At 37.8% G+C, this 22,642-nt stretch overlaps 1 protein-coding gene across 1 annotated transcript in view; it reads left to right on the top strand.

Annotated features, from left to right (window-relative positions):
• COL11A1 (collagen type XI alpha 1 chain) overlaps positions 1 to 10,040 on the top strand; it is a 163,070-nt gene extending 153,030 nt beyond the window's left edge. The window contains exons 58-67 of the mRNA XM_062581998.1: positions 1,584 to 1,637; positions 2,225 to 2,332; positions 2,930 to 2,983; positions 3,073 to 3,108; positions 3,229 to 3,282; positions 4,079 to 4,328; positions 6,546 to 6,658; positions 7,483 to 7,551; positions 8,244 to 8,477; positions 9,412 to 10,040. Of these exons, the coding sequence (XP_062437982.1) occupies positions 1,584 to 1,637; positions 2,225 to 2,332; positions 2,930 to 2,983; positions 3,073 to 3,108; positions 3,229 to 3,282; positions 4,079 to 4,328; positions 6,546 to 6,658; positions 7,483 to 7,551; positions 8,244 to 8,477; positions 9,412 to 9,558 (1,119 nt within the window). The 3' untranslated portion in view covers positions 9,559 to 10,040. The remainder of the gene's footprint in view (positions 1 to 1,583; positions 1,638 to 2,224; positions 2,333 to 2,929; positions 2,984 to 3,072; positions 3,109 to 3,228; positions 3,283 to 4,078; positions 4,329 to 6,545; positions 6,659 to 7,482; positions 7,552 to 8,243; positions 8,478 to 9,411) is intronic.
• The last annotated feature ends 12,602 nt before the right edge of the window (positions 10,041 to 22,642 follow it).

The following is a 22,642-nucleotide window of genomic DNA, read 5'->3' as shown; positions in this document are numbered from 1 at the left end:
TATTCCGAAAGATGAATTCAAACTACATGTCAGTCAGAAATTCTATGCTTTGAAAGCCTGCTAAAATACAGTGTTCTGTGAACATTTTGCTCACTTTTATCCTCATAGGACACTCCTGCAAGTGCCTTCCATAGAGCTCTATCTACTTGAATGATTGGGGAAATACCTGAACCTTGCTTTGGCATCTTTGTGGAAGAGTTTACAGTCTATAAAATACTACCAGTGGTTAGTTTAAGAGTGTTCCTAATTTAATTGCACAGTTACTTCTCATTGACACTTAAAGCCCCTGACCTTGTAAATCTGAGGTAAAAAAAACATTGATGTCTACGGCATTACGAACATGCATAATGACTATTCACAGAACTAAATGCCACAGAGCAGGTCCTATATTTTCCCAAGGTTTCCTGCAGATTGTGAATTACAGCTGAATAACATTGCACTTTACATTTTTATTCTGCCTTCCTTGTTTGCCATTAATCAGCCTGTCAAGAGCTGACAGAAGCAGCATTGGCATTCTTTAGGGACCAACTGTAGAAAAATTTAGAATAAAGAGCATATCTTACCCTATTTTATAAAGCAGCTGCACAAAAATGGCTTGTCATTAGAAATTACAAATTGTAAACTATGATATAATGTAGATCATCTAAATGCCTAAGAAAAGTATCTGTTTAACAACATCTCTCCAAGGTGGAAGCATCATCCCTATTTAGCAGTTGAGGAGTGAAGATCCAGAGATTTAAAAAAAAAAAAAAAAAAAAAAAAAAAAAAAAAAAAAGTTAGTTCCTAAAAGAATTTAGGATTTCCCAGACATGTGTTGCATAACCTAAGTAGTTTGTCTAGTATCTGATCTCATTTTCAAAAGTGATGCAGGCTCATAGGCTTGTATATGTAAGTGGACCTAACACACCTCAATCATATTAGGTAACCTTGCAGATTTGAGTGGAAAAGACCTGAGTATTTTAGAAAACTTGGATTTAAATGCATTAGTAATCATCACAGAGGAATTTCAGGTGGCAAGTCAGGGAAACCATAATTTAAAAACCAAGTTTATTGAGCTTTAGTAAACTGGAAGAAACAAATAAAGAGAATGTTTTCCATCATTTAATGAAAGAATGGGCTGAAATAAGCAATTTAAGAATATTCATGCTACTGTCTTTTAAGTAGATAGGAACAATAATTACAGTGAAAGTAATAATTGAAAGTGTGCAATGTAACCACAAGCAAAGTTAAGCAAATCAACAAAAACTAATTCATTTGTTTATATATCATATGCTTCACTGTATACTTTCGGTGCTATTTAAGAATTTTAATTGACCTTTCTTCATAGATTTCTAATCATAAAGCCTAAGCTAAATCATAGTTTTCTAACTATAAAATAATTGAAATGCTACAGCAGCAGCATTATGCCTTTCTAAACACACATGTCAGTTATCTTAGGCCCTATCTCACATGCCATCAGTCAGAACTATCAAGCATTGAGTGATTCTGTACTTTAACTTATACTGCCTTTAATATTTCAGGAAAACAGCATTTGTGCAATATGTTAAAACTTATTTTAACATTGTTTCTCTTTATTTATTTAGGGTCCACCTGGCTTGCCTGGCTTGAAAGGAGATCCAGGTTCCAAAGGAGAGAAGGTATGTGTGAATATCTGCTTTTTGATTTGTTGTTTGTGCCTCTGTAAGTTTGACTCGGTCCAAAAGTCTGTATAAAATCATCAGTAAGAAACACTGTGGTTTCTAATTGGAGACTAATGGAGTCTCCAAAATGTATTGATTGTTTGTGTATCAGAGAAGAACTGTAAAGAAAAAGGGTATGAAGATGATTATATCTTGTGAATTAGTTTTTATTTCTATGCTTGGATCAGCTGTTTGAACAGCTATAATTGTGGAAACAAATGTGCAACACTATAATATAGTATCTCATTTTGAAAGCTGGTATGAAATCTGTGCCCATGTGTATTGGTACTTCTCTATCAGTTTCTATAAAAACTGTGTTGCACTTAGATCTCTTTCACTGAATAAGCAGTCACTGCTTGCAAGTAATCTCTGAGTCCAAAAACTACGTAACAACAATCGAATATCCTATCAGAATAATCTGTTTTCAGGTTAATTGATGGACTAGCAATAGCAGTAACTTTTGAAAGCCCTAATTTGCGTGTTTGCATAGCACATCTACTTTATTTATATTGAGCTTTAAGTATATTTTCTTCTATGTTGTTTAGGGACATCCTGGTTTGATTGGGCTGATTGGACCTCCAGGAGAACAGGGTGAAAAGGGTGATAGGGGTCTTCCTGGCCCACAGGGATCTCCTGGAGCTAAGGGTGATGCAGTGAGTAAAACATACTTTGTTCATAATTCAAGTTCTGTACAAGTGGAGAGTGTGTATTCCAGTCTTTCTTGTGAGAGACATACAAAGTTACCATAAATAATAACAGCCAGTCTCCTGCTAGAGGTCAAAACTTGCCTAGGCATTGTACAAACACAGTTGAAGTTAAACAGCTTAAAACTAGGTTACAGAGTGCTTCAGAAGATGAAGGAAAGCATATACATGGAAGTCAGGGACAAGGTAAAATTAATAGCACCAACCTCTTCACATGTATTAACTGTAGTAACCCAGGTAGCTTCTTTTCTCGTACTTACTAAGTCACGTCTTTAGACTGTGTAAAAATTGAGGCTTCTGAACAGATCTGATGGGGCACGTGGTCATGCCTACAGATGCTGGAGAGTGAGAACAACTACATGCAACTCGAACTGTCAGATATTTTAAATTTAAAGACTATTTACAGCCTTCCCCACTGAAGGGCTTAAGTCAAAACGTATCAGAGCTGGACACTTAGTAGGACTATCTTTTCATTAGATATACATTTATTCAATCCTAGCGATGCAGTATGCAGAATACTTTAGTTCTGTGCTTATTCTTTCATAGGGAATTTCTGGTCCTGCTGGTCCACTCGGACCTCCTGGTCCTCCTGGTTTACCTGTAAGTAATTTCATCTCATCATCCTGTTCAAAACACACTAATCTTGTGTGCAGAATACACCAACTATATCTATATGTTCCTGCCCTTAGGGTCCCCAAGGTCCAAAAGGTTCCAAAGGATCCAGTGTGAGTAATTCTCCTTCAAATTTTTGTTATTTTACTCTACTTTTGTGCATGTTATCTTTTAACATTGTGTTATGTACATTTTACATGGTAAACCCAGCATTTCTTTCATTGCTTTTATAGGGCCCTGCTGGTCAAAAGGGTGACAGTGGTTTACCTGGTCCACCTGGTCCTCCAGTAAGTAATAACTCTTAACTTGATAAAGCATGAACACACTACTGAACAGAATAATCTTGTTTTCACAGGGGCAGCAAACAGCATTTGTGAACTTGCACATAAGGAAAAAAATTGTATTGTTTGACATTTCATTTGTCAGAAAATTGGTATCCACCAGACATAGAAATACATTGGCGGCTCTGAAAAATCCATTAGAAAAAAAAAATACAAAATAAAAACTTGCAATAATGATTTAACGTGTCACATTGTAGCACTGCAAATGGAAAGATTTTGATTTCTGACTGTGAATACTCTTCTGTTTCTACTATTTATTTTTCATATTATTACAATCTAAAATGAAAACAATCAAAATCTAAATGAAGTGTTTCAATTTCTTGAAATGAAATATTAATTTATAGACTCCAAATGGAATTTTAAAGTTTTATATAGGAAACATCCACAATTTTCATTTGTTAAAGGCTAGCCCTCTGCTTCAGAGAACAGCCAGGAATAAAAAGGCAATTGCAATTCAGTACTGTACACTCAGGTGAGGGCAGCACACTCTTCCTCAAATGGTAATATAGTGGGAAGAGCTTAGAGCAGAGCATTAGTTCGGCCTCCTACAATCTGTTCTTCTGCAACTAAATCACAGCAAGTCTGCATAAATTAGAAGAAAATAAGTAAAATAAAGAAATAAAGAGTTTGAAGAAAGTATATTCAAAGTACTTCCAAGCCAGCTTCTGTGTTCTTCCTCTGTGCAATTATGCAGCTGGAAAACAAACAGAAAAGGTAACTAGATATGCCATTTTCCATTCAGGGTCCTCCAGGTGAGGTAATCCAGCCACTGCCAATCCAGTCACCCAAAAAGACAAGAAGATCTCCTGATTACATGTTATCTGATGTTGGTGATAATATTCTGGATTATTCTGATGGCATGGAGGAGATCTTTGGTTCACTGAATTCACTGAAGCAAGACATTGAGCATATGAAGTATCCAATGGGCACGCAGAACAACCCAGCCCGAACTTGCAAAGATCTGCAACTCTGCCACCCAGACTTCCCAGACGGTATGTTAATATTGCCTGACAAAGGCAAACAAGGCTGAAATGATCTGCTAAGATAGATCAGCACAGTCAACAATTATTGGTAGATGTTTAATATAGTTGCTCAATACAGTCTTATTAAATCTAGTCTGCAGGTATAAAAATGTGCTATTTATAAAATGTGAGTATAGGGATTCCCTGTTGATAAATGCTAAAATTCTTTAAATAAGTAACCCGCTATGGGTTTAGATGTAAAACTTTCAAAGCTGCTAAGAAAAAAACATTAATTGTTTAGAAATATGAGCCTTGCATTTCCAGAACTATCCAAACAGGAAAGGATGAAAGATTTATGCCATTTAGATCAAAGGAAGTATAATAACCACAAATGTCAACATGCTGAGATAGCTTATAGCTATTTTAAATCTAAAGAAAAATGATATTTTAGTATTTGTATATTCTAGATTAGTATAAAAAAATAGCATTGGTATTATATAAGGCATACTACTGAAAAAAATCACTATTATTTTACATTTAGAAACCATAATTTGGTCTAGTGAATGACTACTGTTCTATAAAGTTCAGTAACTAGGCAGGCAAGTTGCTCTGATACTGTTTAATGCTAGTACTAGCTTAATAAAATGCAGAGCACTGTGTTCTGAAGAAATATCTTAATTTAATTGTTCTTTGCTGTTTATTTCTTTTTCTGAGTTTACCCCTCTGAAAAGCTTTAATGAAAGCCAGCCTTCATGGATTTCTCGTGCTTTCATATTTTTTTCAATTGCAATGAATATTTTCCATAGTTCAAAGCAATATTTTTCTGTTTTTAAATGGCAGGAAACGTAGATGTTGACAGTTTAATAATACTTTATTGCTTTCACTCAAAATAGATAAAAACAGATGGTTGCCTTGAGGAGCAGTTAAACAGTGTATGTGCTATATGAAAAGTACATATTTTACAATTCAATACCTCTATAATAATGAATGCTTCTTATAGAACATTTGACTTCTTTATTTACCAGTATTTGCTTATTTTGTGGAGCTTTCTCAAATCAAAGTGAACTTAATTTGCTTAAAATAAAACTAAATGCATTAATTCAAGTAGAAAATTCTCAAGGGGAAAGACTTAAAGATAGGAAAGCCTGTTTTCAGTAAATACAGCCTAGATCAATAGAATTTTATAATACCATAAATGCTTTGTCTAATTCAGAAGACAGAACTGGTGGAAGGTTTTATAATGCCTCTTCAAAACTCACACTATTTACTTGAAACTTGACTAGAACAGTAGTGTCAGAAAATCATTTGGTGTCCAGCTCTGAAACTAGGAGGTAAGGACCCACATCACAGAAATTACCATTATAATCAGAATAGTGGATTCCAAAATGCATTGATTTTAATGGACCTTGGATTGACTGCATCTCTCTTTCATCCCAAGCCTTAATTCACCCTAGCATTTTAGAGCCTGAATTCTCAAACATGTCAATCCCATCTCTGGCATGACTGGTGAAAATATGGGAAGCATATTCAAGTTAAACTGTCTTTCCCAGTGTGTCACCTAACCAAGAATTACTTAAGGTTTTTTTATAACCTAAAAAAGCCTGGAGTTTGTCCAATGTTGCAGCTTCACAACCCAATAGTAAAAAAAAACATCTGTGCTTGAAGTATGTGTCTCAAGGGAAGCTTTGGGGCTTGTGACAGCTATCTCGCCATCACACTGTGCCACAGTCTTTCCATGTAGTTAGATATGAAAATGGCCCCAGCCTCTCTGCACTAGGCCATGGCTTGCTTCTGCCTAAGGCTGTCTGTCTCTGCTCTGTTTCTGAATGCTACCACAGTTATCCTTTTAACTAAAATATCAAATTGGCTGAATTGTTGAGACCTCCAATGTATGTTTCACACAAAATATCTTTTCTCCTCTAAGCTGCAGTCTCTGCAGCGTAGTTCAACCCTTGTGATGCTACACTGCAGTTCCTTCAAAACCTTAGCAATATTCTGCAGCATAGTCATGGTTTGAAATAAAATCAGACAAAAATAAACATGAATTAAAAATAGAGTTAGATCCAGGTCTTATCTTTCATAAACAACAACAAAAAAAAACACAAGGCAGAAAAAAAAGTTTTTTTTCCTAGTCATTAAGATAATTCTCTTCTTCAAACTTCAGAGAATCAATAGGTAGCAGTAAAACATGGATCTTACAAATACTGTTTCCATTATATAAGGCAAATCTTTTTTCATTTATTTTAGGTGAATATTGGATTGATCCTAACCAGGGCTGTTCTGGAGATTCCTTCAAAGTGTACTGCAATTTCACAGCAGGTGGGGAAACTTGCATCTACCCAGATAAGAAATCTGAAGGAGTAAGTACCAGTCTATGTATTCCATTGGCTGTTGACTATGCTGTTGCAATGTTGAACTAAACAGGATAATTAAACTGTCACATTTGCATCTATCTGTGTCTCTTGCAAGCTAATTATTATATTTAAATTTGCATAAATCTGAATGAAGCAGTATAATGGTACACGGAGTCAACAAATAGGATTTTTACTCTTTTGCTTAGATCAGGTTTTAACACACCTGCTTGCTAACCTTTCACTGCATTCCAGGATGCAACACAGCTGTGCATCCAGGTTTTAGAATGCAAAGTCTGGCAACTGACACCAAACAGCTAAATTCTTAAAATGTTTTTCTTGTGGGTTGACTTATACCTGTTCATTTATACCTATGCAAAGTAGACATAAAATTCTACATATCAACTGTGTCCTCACTCATTTCTATAAATTACTTCTAAGGAGCATATGGTGCAGAGGAAGACTTTCTAAAAGCTTGTCTAAACAAGAGATCTATCAGTGTCAACACTAATGAAAAGTCTAAATTAGACACTCTTCAGAGGAAGAATTTATATCAGCAATTTACCTGAACCTTAAGAGATGACAACAGCATTTCCCTTAAATAGAACTATTTGTCTTTATACACTATCATCTCTGATTACATTTAAAGTCACTAATCTGAAGGCATTCTTTCCAAGAAAAACATCCTATTTTAAAGCTTTAAAGAGGCTGAAATCTCAGAAAGAAGAATCATTGTTTACTATATGATGTGAAATTTAATCCCAGGTAATTTAAAACTTTCATCACTGTTACATGCTTTAAATATTTACAGACTCTGGTGTTTTACTACACAGGTTAGAATTTCCTCATGGCCAAAGGAGAATCCAGGATCTTGGTTTAGTGAATTTAAGAGAGGCAAACTGGTAAGCATAAGATGCAGTAATTCACAAATCAAGTTCATGTTATCGGTGATCAACAGATCCCAAGGAATATTAATCAGATGATTTAAAAAAAAAAAAAAAAAAAAGCTCTTCTGCCCCACCCAACCTTTTTGCCTAAATATGAGAGCAGCTACATATCCTTTTGCCCACTGCACAGCAGGAGTCTGCTCTATATTGTCACATTATACTGCAAATGCACAACGGTGTCTATGGTCATCCGCACAACTGATGGGTAGGATCTGGCTTCTGGCTGACCAGAACCACGGTCAAACATTAGTAAAGCAGCTGCAGTGCAGATCCTTTGCCCCAATCTGGGTAACTGGAGATACACTGAGTATGCAAAATGAGACTGCCAGCTGGCCTAACATTATAATTAACCAAAACCAAATTCTCAAAGATTTTGCTGTTTTATACTATATGGATGAAATTCTAATTCTTCCATTAGAATGAAGCTAAAATATATAGTTCTTCATCATAAATATATTGCTACAACATGAAAATCTGTTTACTGAGTCAAAGCTTTACTAAATTTTAAAATCCAATAAAGTGGTATGTGTTGATGGATTTTTATATTAAGGCCTATTATGTGATTCTTTGGTCAACAGTAATTTTCTAGTTTTGCATTTTAGCAAAGAAAACAGCTATATGTTCGTGTGACTTCTTATATTTTCCAGCTTTCTTATTTGGATGTTGAAGGCAATTCCATTAATATGGTCCAAATGACATTCCTGAAACTACTGAGTGCCTCTGCCAGACAAAATTTCACTTACAACTGTCATCAGTCAGTAGCTTGGCATGATGCATCATCTGACAACTATGACAAAGCACTGAGGTTCTTAGGATCAAATGATGAAGAGATGTCTTATGACAACAATCCTTACATCAAAGCTCTTCATGATGGCTGTGCAGTAAGTAGAAGTTCAGAATATCCTTTAGTAGACTAAAGTACCAATCAAACCAGTTCATTCTTTTCCCAGCTTTCTTCTAAGAAAAGCTTTTAAAGACTTCATTTTCAATACACTGCCTTTTTAGTAGATTTTAACTAGATTAGGTGGTCTCTTACTTAATTTTCCTATATGTACCTAAAATATTTACCATAAGCCAAGTAACAGAAATGGAACTGACCTAGCATGGAGACAGGCAGTCTGCACCAGTGTGCTGCAACTAGACTTTTTCCCAGCATGCACAGAGTATAAGGGAAGAATAGAAGCAAACAAGCATCAGCAGAAATGGCAAGTCTTACGCAGAATATATTTCTACTGAAGGCATGCACAGACAGATTATTTAGTGAATGCAGTAAAAACATTTATTAAGTAAGGCACATATATATGCCAAATGTGCTGAATTAATTGAATAGTTTGATACGTGTATTTCCTTTTCTCAATTTTGGTAACCAAAGCCAGCTGAAGTCCATGGATTGTACCCGTCATACTTCTCTCTCAGCCCTGCTAAAGTCACAGCTCACACATGTAACAGCTCTCTAACTGCCTTTCCAAGAGTGTCTTTGCAGGCATAGCAAATGTTACCTCTCTTCAGAGGCAGTATGGTCTGCACTAAACAAAAGTAACAAAGCAACAAGTGACACCTGTCATTGCCATTAGTCACTGGGTTTTCTGATATGTCAGCATTTTGAAGGCAGTTCCTGAGAAATCAGTGACAGAGACCTGAAAGTGTTAGGATACAGAGAGCCAGCTCTGAGACAAAGAGCCAGCAGGGCTAGAGGCAGAGTCTTCTCACCTCAATAATGGGATTCTAATACATGCCTGCTTCATGTCAGTCCTTCTGTATGTCCTGTCACATGTGTGATTTGATGTGTGATTTGTTTTGCTTCTTTTTTAACAGTCAAGAAAGGGCTATGCAAAGACGGTGATTGAAATCAACACACCTAAAATAGACCAAGTGCCTATCGTTGATGTGATGATCAATGACTTTGGTGATCAGAACCAGAAGTTTGGATTTGAGGTCGGTCCTGTCTGTTTCCTTGGTTAAGCTTAGGACAAAGATCAGATCAACAAAAACGTTGCACATTGGTGCTACCAACCCACTTCATGCCACATGCAAGTTTTGAATAAGAATGGCATAGAAAATACATCTTGCTGTGTATGTATGTCTTATCTAGAAAGTAATTGTTGCCCTTGTAGGGCCAGAATCACATGACTTAAACGTATTTGGCAGATGCTGTGGCAGAGACAGACAACATAGGGCTCACTTTATGAACATCCCCCCCTTGGATTCCTTTGGTGCTGTAAAATAATGAACGACATGGTGCTCTTTCCATTACAACAAAGAGGTGTTAAGAAAGTGTGTTTAATAACTGTAATTATTCTATGTACAGTACTATACTGTTATTTCTCTGTCCATTTCCAAAACTTGCATGTGTCTCTGAATTGCATCTGGCTCTTATAATTACAAAACTACATTGTCAATACTGTGTATGTATTCTGAAAAATAAAGCTGTAATTGCCAGTGAATCCAATTACACTTTCTGATTAATAATAAAATCCCTTTGTATATATTGATGTTGAAGAGCTTTGTTATTTGAAGCCACCAACAAAACTTCAGGTGGCAAAACTGGAAGACCTTGAGCAGCACACTCAAAACAATCCTTTTCTACTGATATGACTCAGTGATGATGAAGTTCAAGAATGAAAGCACCCCCAGAGGTGCTGTGTTCCATGGTGCTATACCTCAGACTTTTTATTTTCTTCTCAGATTCCAGGATTTCTTAAGATACCTGTATATACCTAAAATAAGCAAGTTTATATTTTTGGGGTGGTGAAAATATGCAAAAAGAAAAAACACAACTTTTGTGTAAGAGATCTGTTAAAATCTATGTGAATTAAATGGTTAGCCATATAGCTTTCCTCTTTTTTTTTGCATCTTATCTGAATTTGTTTCCATTGTGCTTCTCTGATCTGCATAAAAACTAAAACTGGATTCTAAACAATTATTTATGGATTTTTGCAGTGTTTACTTAGATTTAATGTGGGCAATGATGGATACTTGTTTCCTGAACAGGATACTAAAAGGTCCACAGAATGAGCCTATACAATATTTGCCCATCCCATTAATATGAATTTTTTTTCCTGTTATTTCAACTGAAGGCCAGGGATGCAATATGTCTAGGTCATGTGATTCTACCTAGTTGCTAAGCAACATGAGGGGACTGCTTCTTACAGAGCTGTTTTTGACCCAAAGTGTTAAAATTTGCTATTCAAATCTCACAAAATATTGGTTTGGCCTTCCCTCTGAACATTTCATTCAGGTAGCTGGAAGTAGAAATTACATGTTAATTTTACAACAGAAATCCTTTTGTAATTATTTTTCATAATATATGTAAGATTTGAAAATAAATGTTTGTTTCTATGTCTTATAAATTGTTAAATTAAATAGTACTAGCTTCTGCTGGCGCATTTCCAACTGGTATTTTCTCATGCACGACTATACATGTAAAAGTGAGATTTCAAAATTCAACTTCTTGCTGTTCATAATTTCTTTTATTTTTGAACCAAAGTTTGTAACTGTCACCTCAAAGAGGAAAATACAAATTTTATTAATAAAATCAAGTCTTGTCTACCTGGATTGGTCATTCTGATTTTTTGAAGTCCAAAACCCAGTCAGTAGTGTAACATCATTCTGCTTCCAGACCATCCCAACTCAAAAAAACAAAAAAACAAAAAAAAAAACAAAAAAAAAAAACCTTTCTTATTACATCTTCTGGCAAGCACTGGGCAACAGCACTGGGTTGGGAAGTGTTAATGGCAAAAGTGATGATCCTGTCATTAACAACAGGGGCTGACCTATATAATTTCTTTTTTAGTTTGTAAGGATGTGTAGCTGCAGCAGCCCATATAGTGCCATGAAACACAAGGCAAGAACCTGAACTGGTTTATACAGCCACTGTCTTAAAAACTGCAATGTCTGAGAGCTTCATAATCTAGGATCCCATAAGATAGATAAAAATCCTATTTATTAATGGAAAACTGAAGACAAAAATTAAGAGCAAGACCTAAAACTACTGAATACATAAAATTTGCAGAATCTTGTTTTAGATAGTTGAAGCAGAACCAGTGAGGGGTCCAAACTAGAGACAGAAATGTATGTCATCTAGGAGAAGGAAGATTGGATTCAGGGCCCTCGTCTAAAAATTTTGTATTTTTTAATCCACTGTTTTTGAGGATTCCAGGATCAAGTGGCCTAGGTTTAAACTAGGTTCAGCCCTGCACAAAAGACAGAATTTCTGAGCACATGCAAAAGCAGAAGATCAGGTGCTTTAGGCCAATTTGAGGTAAAAGAAAAAAAATACATGGTTACAGTTCAACTGAGTCAGCTGTAGGTTCCAGCACTCTGGTGTTTCTAAGAGTGCAATGGTGGATGTGAGAAGACAAAACAACCTAGATTCTCTCTGAAATTGGTCCCAGATGTCTTGCCAAGGTTCATGTTCAGAGCTTGAACTTAGTCTTCCACACCGTTCAGGCAAGAAACCTAACCATCAGATGTATTCCTTAAACCTTCTTAATATCTTAGCCAGGTAGCATACTATTTATTCTTTTCGTAAAAACAGCTCACCACTGCTAATTATTCTAACTCCTCTTTATCCAGTCACTGTTTTCAATGTGCTGTTCTTGTTCTCTCAAAATTTTGGATTAAAGTAGAAAAATTGCTGTTACATATTTTTAGCCTCTAAGCACAAATTATGCCCCAAAAGCCTCTTGTATTTGCAGTGGTTAATGAGAAAAAGGCACTCTTCACAACAGAAAGAAATTTCATACCAAAACTTGCACATTAGGCTTTCCATTAAATAAACTTCAGTCTCTATAATTAATAAATGCTGCTAGACATGAAAAATAAACCTAGGATTCATCATATGCTGTTAAAAAAAATGCTAAAACTGTATGGGCTAAATTTATTACTTAGCCAAGTCTATAATAAAACATGGATCAGTATATGCTACACTACAAATTAAAACTCTGTGTAATCACAGAGATTGAAATTGCTACATGATCTCTCAATTTTACATCTGTAAGCTGGCAAAACTGAACTTGGATGTTATGTGATCCTGAGGTTTCACGGTACCTTGAAGCAGAATGGGCAGTTTTTCTTTGAAGCTTGTTTCAATACTCTGTCTAAACAGAGAGAAGCTGTAGTGGAGATGCTATTAGGCTTCTTGAGTGCGAACAGGTATTTTGCTGTACTCATTGCATGGAAATGGAGTAAACAACTCCACAGAAATGAATTCAGCAACCTCAAACCAATGGACAATGCTACAGATTGAAGCAATGTAGTGTCAAGGTTAACACGGTCACACGACAGACCTGTACGACAAGCTACAACTACGAAGGTACAAACTGCCTCGTGCATTGGTATAAGGTTTGTTTTCTCTCTCTCTCTCTCTCTCTCTCTCTCTCTCTCTCTCTCTCTCTCTCTCTCTCTCTCTCTCTCTCTCTCTCTCTCTCTCTCTCTCTCTCTCTCTCTCTCTCTCTCTCTCTCTCTCTCTCTCTCTCTCTCTCTCTCCCGCCCCCCTCTCTCTCCCTCTCCCTCTCTCTCTCCCTCTCTCTCTCTCCCCCCCCCCTCTCTCCCTCTCTCCCTCCCTCTCTCTCCCTCCCTCCCTCCCTCCCTCCCTCCCTCCTTCCTTTTCTCTTTCTAATCCATGACTGGGGAATATCGACTCCTTTCACTTCTTTAGGACTGGCTGCTTTACCCATTTCCCAGCACAAAACCAGGCTGCTTCTTGTTTCAGGTTAGCTGCTTGCCATAGGACAGGATCCACCAGCCGGCCACTTTATTTTAAAATTGAGTATCCAGAAATGAGTATTTTCCAGACTCACCCACTGCTAAGTAACTTGCTTCATATATAACATCTTAGTGTAACACTACTTTCTAAACTGAGAGCTCTTCTTGTCTTTTTCCAGCATCATGTTGTAAACATTGTAGACTGCATTTAAGCAGTGCACTCCTTAGCATAACATCAACTAAAACTTCTTTGTAATATGAAATATAGATGTAAAAAAGATACAGATGTTCACATCTCAGAGATGGCACTAGTAAAAGTGAATTTCATCCCACCTAGTAGCACCCAGAAAGCCACATAACTAGTCGAAGACATTTGTGACATGAAATATCCTTTGCAGTATGATCATCTTCAGTCACTTCTATGCAAAATAGAAGCAATATACTAAAAGCTCTGGAAAGGTTCAAATTTCCTTGACAGGGCGTTTCCCTTCAACATAAGTTAAAGACAAAATTTCAGGCACTTTTAAATACCCAAAGGAACTACGCCCTCACCATCAGCACATCTCTAGAAAACTTCATAAAACGTAAGCAAGATATTTTTTCATGCCAAGTGGGCATTCATTATTGCTAACGTAACAGCCACCTTGTGATATCAGAATGTACCATCTGCCTCAAAAATAAGCACATTTATTTGCTTAACTTTATTTGCCTTGGTAATACCTTTGTTAATTATATAATGGAGTCTCATGTGCATATGACTGGTCATAAAAGATGTCATAAAAACAACTGACAATGAGCACACTCATTTTTTTCTGTGAATTAGCAACTTCTGTTGTACACAAGGCACTAAAAATAACTTGAAAATGATAAAGACAGGAAATTGAACATCACGTCCAGTATATTTACATGGGAAGGTGTTTTGTGTTCCTTTTCTAGTTACACAGATTATTAAAGAGGCTTGTTGTTGATTCAGCAAAAAGCACTGCCAGAATTACTGCAAAGATGCAGACTGCTCTGAAGCTTTTTATTCGTTTTGTTTTCAGGAAGGACATTGAAGAATACTGTAGTGAAGACAGCTGCAAACATAGACATGCAGTTGGGCTCCTCTAGCTAAAATAGGACTAGCTTTGTTCTCATCTGTGCAAATGTTCTCATGACAGAGGATGGAACCAAAGCCCATGATGCTACTGGAGATATGGCCATGTTTTATCCCAGTTCTCTCAAGGCCTTTGCAAGATGTTGACTTCGACTCAGCTTCTCAAGTGTGGAGATGTGATCTCCAAAAAGACAACAGCTAACTTCAGTAAGACAGGCAAGAGATTTTAAGAATTCAGCAGCAGGACTAGGATCTAAGCATATTCTCTGCTTCCTGATAAGAAAGTCTGTCTAAGAAAATTGTTAACATCAAAAACACATTGTAGATAAATCTTGCTGGAACATAACAAAAACTAACTAGCACAGTGATTAAAATGCACATGGAAGTTAAAATTCAGTTCATCCAATCTGCTGGCATTACATCGTACACTGCTAAAATATAATATATATAAATAAAAGATGTCCCAGCAATCAACAGCCAGTCAATAGGTCATCTAAAATCCTCAAATAAGAAGTAAATGTATCTGTTTTTTCTTTTCTCTTTTGATGGCTCCATTTATTCATGCCCAGTTGTTTTTCTGTTCAATCCAGAACTTCCTCTCTAGGAAAAACAGTTACGTTGTTAGATTTCCTTTCACCATCCTTTTGTGGTTTGCATTTCAGTGGATAATGCTGACCATTCGTTTGCCTTTCAATGTCTACTATACATTTCACGAGCTATTGCAATCTAATCTATTTACTAACCAGAGACAGTTTACAATTTTCTGATTATCAGCCATTACTCTGCCAAGTGACTAACATTATTGCTTTTCTCACATTCAGCTGGTATTTTCAGAGCAACATAAGGCTCAGCAAGAATAATCACTCAACCTCCTTCATGGTTTTAAAACAAAAAGCATCTGCCACAAACAGTGCCAATAAGCCCTCAACAGATATGAAAATTGGAAATTAATCACTTCCTAAACTATACTGTAAACAGAATAGTTGATAGAACATTTATCATCATTTATCCCTCTACATACATTAAAGAAGATTGGATATGTGTATTTGTCAGAATTCTTCTTTAACAACTTGTGAAACAACCTATTTTCTGATTCTGGGTTCTGGCCTCCACTTGACGCCTTAAATAAGGGTAAGTAAAATTCTTAGCAAAAGGAAAAACAAATTCACTCTTTTCTAGCCAAAAAAGTTTTCTAATTTGGATCTTTTGCTATGCTTTCACAGTAGTAATGAAGTAATTAAAAGAATTTTTCTGTGCCCACAGGGCTTGGACAATAAGGCTGCCAAGAGTCTCCATGATCAGCTTAAGAGCAAAGAATGAACACCTAAGTTTTTCGGTCAGTCCTCACCTCCCTCCGAAATACATCATAGGCAGAGATCTTGAAAATGAACACAGTACATAATGTGCTAAAATAACACTAGGCCGTAGTGTTGTGTGGCCTCCAGAGGCTCAGCCTGCAAGATCTAGTAGTTCCCTGGCATGAATAAAGTGTAAGCACAGCTACAGCAGAGCCAAAAAATGGAACTTTTAAATGGAAAATAATATAAAGTAAATGTTGAGATTTTCAGCTGAATGCAGGTTCAGAGACAACATTCCAATACAATTATTATTTCTGGAAATGAGATATAAATTTGTTCTTTGTTAGCATACTTAGGGGTCTCACACAGAAAGGCTGTTCTAAAGCCCTGTGAAGTCATCTGGAGTATTATCACTGACTTCAATGACTTTTGTATCAGGCACTAAAAATGCCACCCAGAGTCTTTTGAGGATAAGCATTAATACAGGTAAAGTATTTTACGTAAATGAAAAATGGAGAGATTTAGAATGAAGAAGTTATTGACACAAAAGCTTCTTTTTGTCAAATAAGAACAATAAAATGAGGCCAAGGTTTTATAGTCTATCCATACTGTCTCCTGAGCCTCTGCATTTTTTTGTTTTAGAATGTCATCTCAATGGCAGTTCAGGTGAGAGAGTAGCTCTGCTTTGTAGTCCTGTTGCCCAAATTGGCTCACAAGATAATACAGTAAGATGTGAAGGCACAGGTTCTGAAGAATTCATAAATATATAATCTTTATACCATGCAGTATTCAGTAACTTTCTGATTTTGATGTAAAGGGATCACTTATCCCTTTGTTATTCCTCAGAAGGATTTTAGAAATATCTACTTTGCTCCAGGCATGCAGGCTTGCTCAATGCACAGATATTAAGATCAAAGCACTATTATTGTCATAAATGGTCAAAAACGGAATTTTAGTTCGTGAAAAATTTCCACAGCATTCCCATTTCTGAACAGAAACTATGTTTCACCCTCCTTGGGTTTTTCGTTTGTTTCTTTTTAAACTGTGATGTTTCCATTTGAAATGCAGCCCTTTTTTTCCATTTTCCTCTGGGAAGAGAAAATCTACCAATAGACATACTGAGTTTGTTTCTCCACATCCTGGGGGACAGGAGACAAATAGAATGCTGATGGTTGAATAAGGGCATCCTTATTAAAAGCACAATGAAATAAATTAAAAATAGTTCTCAGAACAGAACGGAGAAAAGTGTAGGGAAAAAGGAAGAAACTAGTGGGGAAACATATGGGAAAATGGGAGTCCTACAAGGAAGCAGGGCTTAGCTCCCTCCTCTCCCCAGCCTGGGACAGGAGGATGAGAAATCTTCGTGGCCCTCTCTGAGAGCATTATATGCCATTGGCCTCCCAGGTAGCTAGTAGCAAAACTCACTTCTACCAACAGCACCTAAAGAGAGTAGCAAACACTAAAGACCTCTGTAAGAAACACAGTGCCACTGATACCTGCAGCACTGGCTGGATACCCTAGGCTCTGTCCCTAACTTCCCCATCCTTCCTTTTCCAAGACATTCTGTCTTCAACAGATGTTCCTGAAGGTGCTTCCTCTACAGAAGCTGTAGAAGAAGCAGCCACGTGCAGTAGCTACATTTTATGGTGGCACTGAAAAGTATACAACATTAAAAAGGAGGCTAAGAGGCATAGCTTTTAAATTCAGGTACTTGAAGGAGAGAGAAAGGAGAACAGAGAGACTGGGAAAGCTATACAGACCCCCACTCACATGCTGCCACACTCACAAAACGCAAAGCCGATTGGCTATCCACACATCCAGATTAGGAGCTGTAGATTAAAATAAGGCAATGACACAAGCTGCCTAATTTTGTGGCTTTTCCCTACTACAAAGAGGCATATGGGTCAGGTAGAGGTATCATCCTTTGCAGAACTGTTTCTACAACAGGAGTCAGAGGAAGTTCAGCTCACACTGATGACAGTGTGATTATAATTGTTGGTCCATTTCATTTTTATAAAAGAAGTTAACCACAAAACAAAGCCATGATCTCTTCAGGAACCACATCTGGTGTTGCATCTTTCCATGATGATTTTCCTGGAGAAAGCAAAAACTTAAAAAAAAAAAAAAAAAAAAAAAAAGTATAGATGAACCAATGACACCTGAAAAATTTCCTGATGAAATGATTCTTGCCTATTTTGAGGCATTAAGCATTTTTGCATGCATGCATTCATTTCTCATGTTTTGTATAATCTTTCTGATGACAGTATGCGCAACTGTGCCACGTAGAAACAGCAGCTAGCTAGTGTGGTTACTCATTAAATTTAATGAGTAGGTTAGAATTATCTACCATAAAAGCAAAATCACAAATTTGAAAGCCACGCTAAGAGGTGAAACATATGCAAGCAGTGTTAATTAATACGCTCTACATATGCGCAACAATAAATACTTCACATACAGCACAGCTGGGCACACAGCACCCAGGCGGAACTCCACTGTGATGGTGTGAGAAGATACACTTAGCTCTAGCAGAGCCACCTAACTCAGAGCAAGCAGAACCACAGGGTACTCCAGGGCTCTCTCGCTCCTCTAACACCAGAGTATCTTCCCCAGGTCAGCGCAGGTCCCTTCCACCAGCTAGCACCCAGCCCTCTTCCCTTTAAGCACAGTGGAGAAACCCCGAGATCGAGGCACGTTTTCAAAGCTGCACAAATAAACGCCGGCTAACCGCCACTCGCGGAGGACTGCGCGGCAGCAAGGCGGCAAGCAGAGAGCGGCCGCCGAAGACTGCGCCCACGAGGAGGGAAGATTAAAAAGCAAGAGAAAGGTGGGCAAGAACAGCCGAGGACATACGTACGCGGCAGCCACCTGCCGGGGCGCAGGCAGAGGCACCCGGGAGGGTTTTCCGAGCAAGGCCTCTGCCTTGCCCTGACAGGGCGCCTTGGGGCCCAGCAGCGGCCGCCGAGGCCCAGGCCGAGGCCCCGCGCGCGGCTCCGCCGCCAGGCGCCGCGGCCGCCGTTCCCCCGCCGGCCCGCGGGCGGCGCCTCGCGCGCGCCCTCCCGGCCGGGCTGCCGCGCGCGCAGGCGCCGGCAGGGGGAGGGGGAGGCGCAGGCGCAGGCGCGCGGCGCGACCGTTGGCGGCGGTTGCGAGGTTGCCTCGGGCGCGACTGCTTTCAGAGCTTGTCAGGTAACTTTTGAGTGCGTGTGCGTGCAGAAGAGATGTGTCCGCTTCTCTTTTGCCAAAAAGTCCTGCTCTGTTTCCTCGTACTGTTTTTTTTCTCAATTCTCTTTTCTCTTGAAAACTGTCTTAAGAATGAACCAGTCTCAGGGCTAGAGTTTATGTATATTCAGGTGGGACAGGTGGATCCAATTTTAATTACGACCTCTGCAAAGGTCTAAGTAAGATAAAAGATAAAAATATAAACCTTGCTTTCTCCTTCAGAGGTGTGAACCCTGTGCAGGACTCCCTGTCCTGTTGGGTTTGCAGAGGTCACTGATGCTTCTTGGCCCTTTGGTTTTCTCTTCCGTTACGCCATGGAGATGCTGCCCATCGAGTAGCACTGATGTGTGGATTATTCTGCGAAACTGCAGGCAAGAAACCTTAAAGGGTAAAGTAGCAAAAGAGTTCTTTTATTTTCTTTAGGTAGATGTTTACATGGTAGAAGAGGCTGCACAGTTCTGCAAATCATGAATATCTTTACAACTTCTGATAGCAGGTATGTAAATAATAACAGTATTTAAACGTCTGTGTATAAACTAACTGAGGATTTGTTTTGAAACACTGTTTAAAGAGTTAAATTACGCTGAAAACTTCTGTGGAGCCATGAATCATATTAAGCACCTTTGTGGTGAAGGTGACAGCTCTTCTTTCATGTATCTCTTCCTCTGAACAGATGAAAATTGAGCCACATTTAGGGCTTTGTGGTAGAACCTGGGAGCTTCTTTCAGTAAACTGATTCCCAAATTATTGCTGTTACAGCTCATCACCCATCATAATGTTTCCAAAATCCTTCCCCTATTATCTTGATCTGTCAGGTTAAATTTATCTTTCTGACTTTACATCCATTAAACATTGTAAAAGAGAACAAAAGAAGAGCACAAGCTTCACTAGGCAGAAGGGAGAAGTACACAGAGGAGTTGCTGTCCACAGATCTGCTTCTGCATTTGCTAAAATCAAATGATGTTTTAACACAACTTTCAAGAAAAAAGCTGAAAATTGTGTTGTCCGTAGTTCATTCCCTTTAAGGGCTATGGAAAAGATTCTTTTAACAGAATCACAGTTTTAGAACGTTTCTATGTAACATACACAATCAATAAAGACCCTTGCACCAGTCCTACATATAGATCAGCAGCAAACTGATGGCAATGCTGTGCCCTGTACTGCTGGTCAGAACTGCTCCGCTCCAGTTCTCCTTAGCAGAGCATATAGCATAGCAGAGCATGGCTCGTGTACTTGGCTGCCAGACAGGCAAGTGGACTCATAAGTTAAAGCATTTGTGGGGATGGGAGGACCCGACAGCATGGTAATTCTTAAGTTCAGACAGTTGCAAGCCATGTATTCTCCCTCGTTACCACTGTTCCTATTTGGACTGCGAAAAAAGTCTCAACACTTAAAGAATAGGAAGATTCTGTTGCACAGAAAATGCAAGGACAAATTTGAAGCGGATAGGGAAGAAAGATGAGGGTAAGATGGTTTTGAGCTATATCCCTCCTGAAGACAAATGCAGATTTCATGTTCAATAGATACTTTTGGAATAGCTGAAGAAAATATTTGAAAAGCGGGAGGGAATCTTAGTTTTTCCCTAATGTACTTTTGAAAACGTTGCTTTTGCTATAAATATAAAGCTTGGTCTGTCTTATAGTTCTCAGAAAGTTTCATGTCTTAAGATAAATTTGAAGAAACTGTTTTAGCAGGCTTAGGTTTCTTGCACGATAGCACAATACATCTCAATTTTTAGGTTATTGGAAGTTTAATTGATGTTTGGAAAAATATCCCTTCGCTCAGGGTAATAACTCCAAGCATATTGCGAAAGGTACTTTTTTATAAAAGTGTTTGTCTAGTGATCAAAGCTATTTTTTTTAAATCAAAATCAAGTAGAAAAGTTACTTAAACTCTGTGTCATGGGCGAAGCTTCACAAAAGAATGAACTTTCTAGTAGAACATTCCCTCACCAGAGAGTTCAAGAGGATGCAGGTGTGTACGTCAAGAGAACATAGGTAACCTTTAGCTGTCATACTGTGAACGTTGCTTCTTGCAAATAAGTTACTAGAAGACATTAAGTATATAAAGCATATTAATATAAGTATACACAAGGTTAAAATACATTCACTTTTCTCTGTGGTGATACCAAGTACTGATAAAGACATTTGGTCAAAATACACATGATTTCCGTGTTTTGTGATGTGTAAAATCAGCATCGGGGAGAGCTACTGAAGATTGATACCAGGATAAGTGAAAAGAGAATCAGAGCCATTCTACTGATTCTGACAGTCCTCACAGTAATGTGTTCAGTACCTTGACAGATGCTAAGAAGAATCCTTTTGCTGATTGACTTTTCTTCAAACCTAACACTGTGGTAATCAAAGAAAATACGAACATCTGGCTGAGTTTTTGATTGCTGTGCTCATTGATTTAGTGCACCCAGATAAGCAACAATTAGTCAGTACAGCTTGTTGCAAAAGATCCATCAAGGTAATTCAGATTAAGTCAGGATAAATTTAATCCAATTGGCATTCATACAGGTTTGTATGAATAGTTTAAATAAGCTTCTCCTGAACTGCATGATCTTTTATTTACAAGCAAAACAAATGCAAAGTTTCATGTTTTAAGTAAATAATAATAAAAAAAAAAAGGTCAAAACTTTCTGATAGTTTTCCAGGGAAACTTTGACGGTGTTCTCAGTAAAGGGCATTTCTAACCTCATAAAGGTAAAAATCTTTTGGCTTTTTCAAGTTCATATTTCTTAACTTGCCAGCAAATTTCTGGAAACTATTCATCAGCATATTGTCAATAACAGTTGCAATAATGCCTATCTAGCGTTTGAGTAAACTTAATAACTAAGAAGGTCAAGGTAGCTACCAGATTGCAGTAAAAAGGGAAAGGTCTAAAACTTGAGACTGATTTTCGTATTTTTTTCAGTTGATTTTGAGGGCAGAACCCCATAGATAAGTAATTACGTATCATATGAACCTATATTTTCTTTAGAGCAAACTACCATTCTTCTTTGAATTCTATTATTGTGATGGTAAGCTAGGTTGCATGAGAACCTGAGATTAAAAGTAATCAAGGACAAAAGACAAAGTTGGTCTGTGTATTGAATTTTCCAAGTTAAGAAATCTCACCTAAATCTCAGCTTAGTCTGCCATGATTTCAAAATCCTATTCCAAAATCCCTGCAACTGTTCCGCAACATATTCAGAAGCATTCACCTAAAGCCTAATACACAGACAAGTATAGGAAAGGGTTGCAGGCACAGCCCCAGCTCTGGCACTGCATGTAGAGTGGGTACCTTCTGCTGCCTTTGACAGTAAGTTCCCACTGAAGTCAGAGTCAGGGAGTTTCAGAGCTACCTCGGGAACATGTCAAATGCAGAGTAGAGCAAGGCCAAGGACAAGATGGGGTAAGTAATTGTGTGTTCATGGGACTTGACATGCTGCCATATCAGCTGCTGCGGGTCCTATGAATGTGGTCAGGCAGCTGTTAGAATCCTTCTGAGGTTCCACTTTGTTTTGGAGCCAAGAAGTGGGGTTTTGCCATTCATTGACTCTGTTGAATATTAGGAGTCTTAGACCCTTGCAAAATACCAGATCAGTTGATTAAAAAATCGTTACTGTGCTGCCTTCGTAAATCAGAATAATAAGGTTTATGCTCTGTAACTTCATAAAGCCTTTTAGCAGCTGGTCTTTTGAAGTCCTTTCCATTAAAATACTAACCCTTCTCACACATCCATT

The sequence above is a fragment of the Rhea pennata genome, chromosome 8 (genome assembly GCF_028389875.1).
Source record: "Rhea pennata isolate bPtePen1 chromosome 8, bPtePen1.pri, whole genome shotgun sequence".
In the NCBI taxonomy this organism is placed as follows: domain Eukaryota; kingdom Metazoa; phylum Chordata; class Aves; order Rheiformes; family Rheidae; genus Rhea; species Rhea pennata.
The sequence above is the reverse complement of the archived record's forward strand: the minus strand, read 5'-3'. Positions and strand labels throughout refer to the sequence as shown.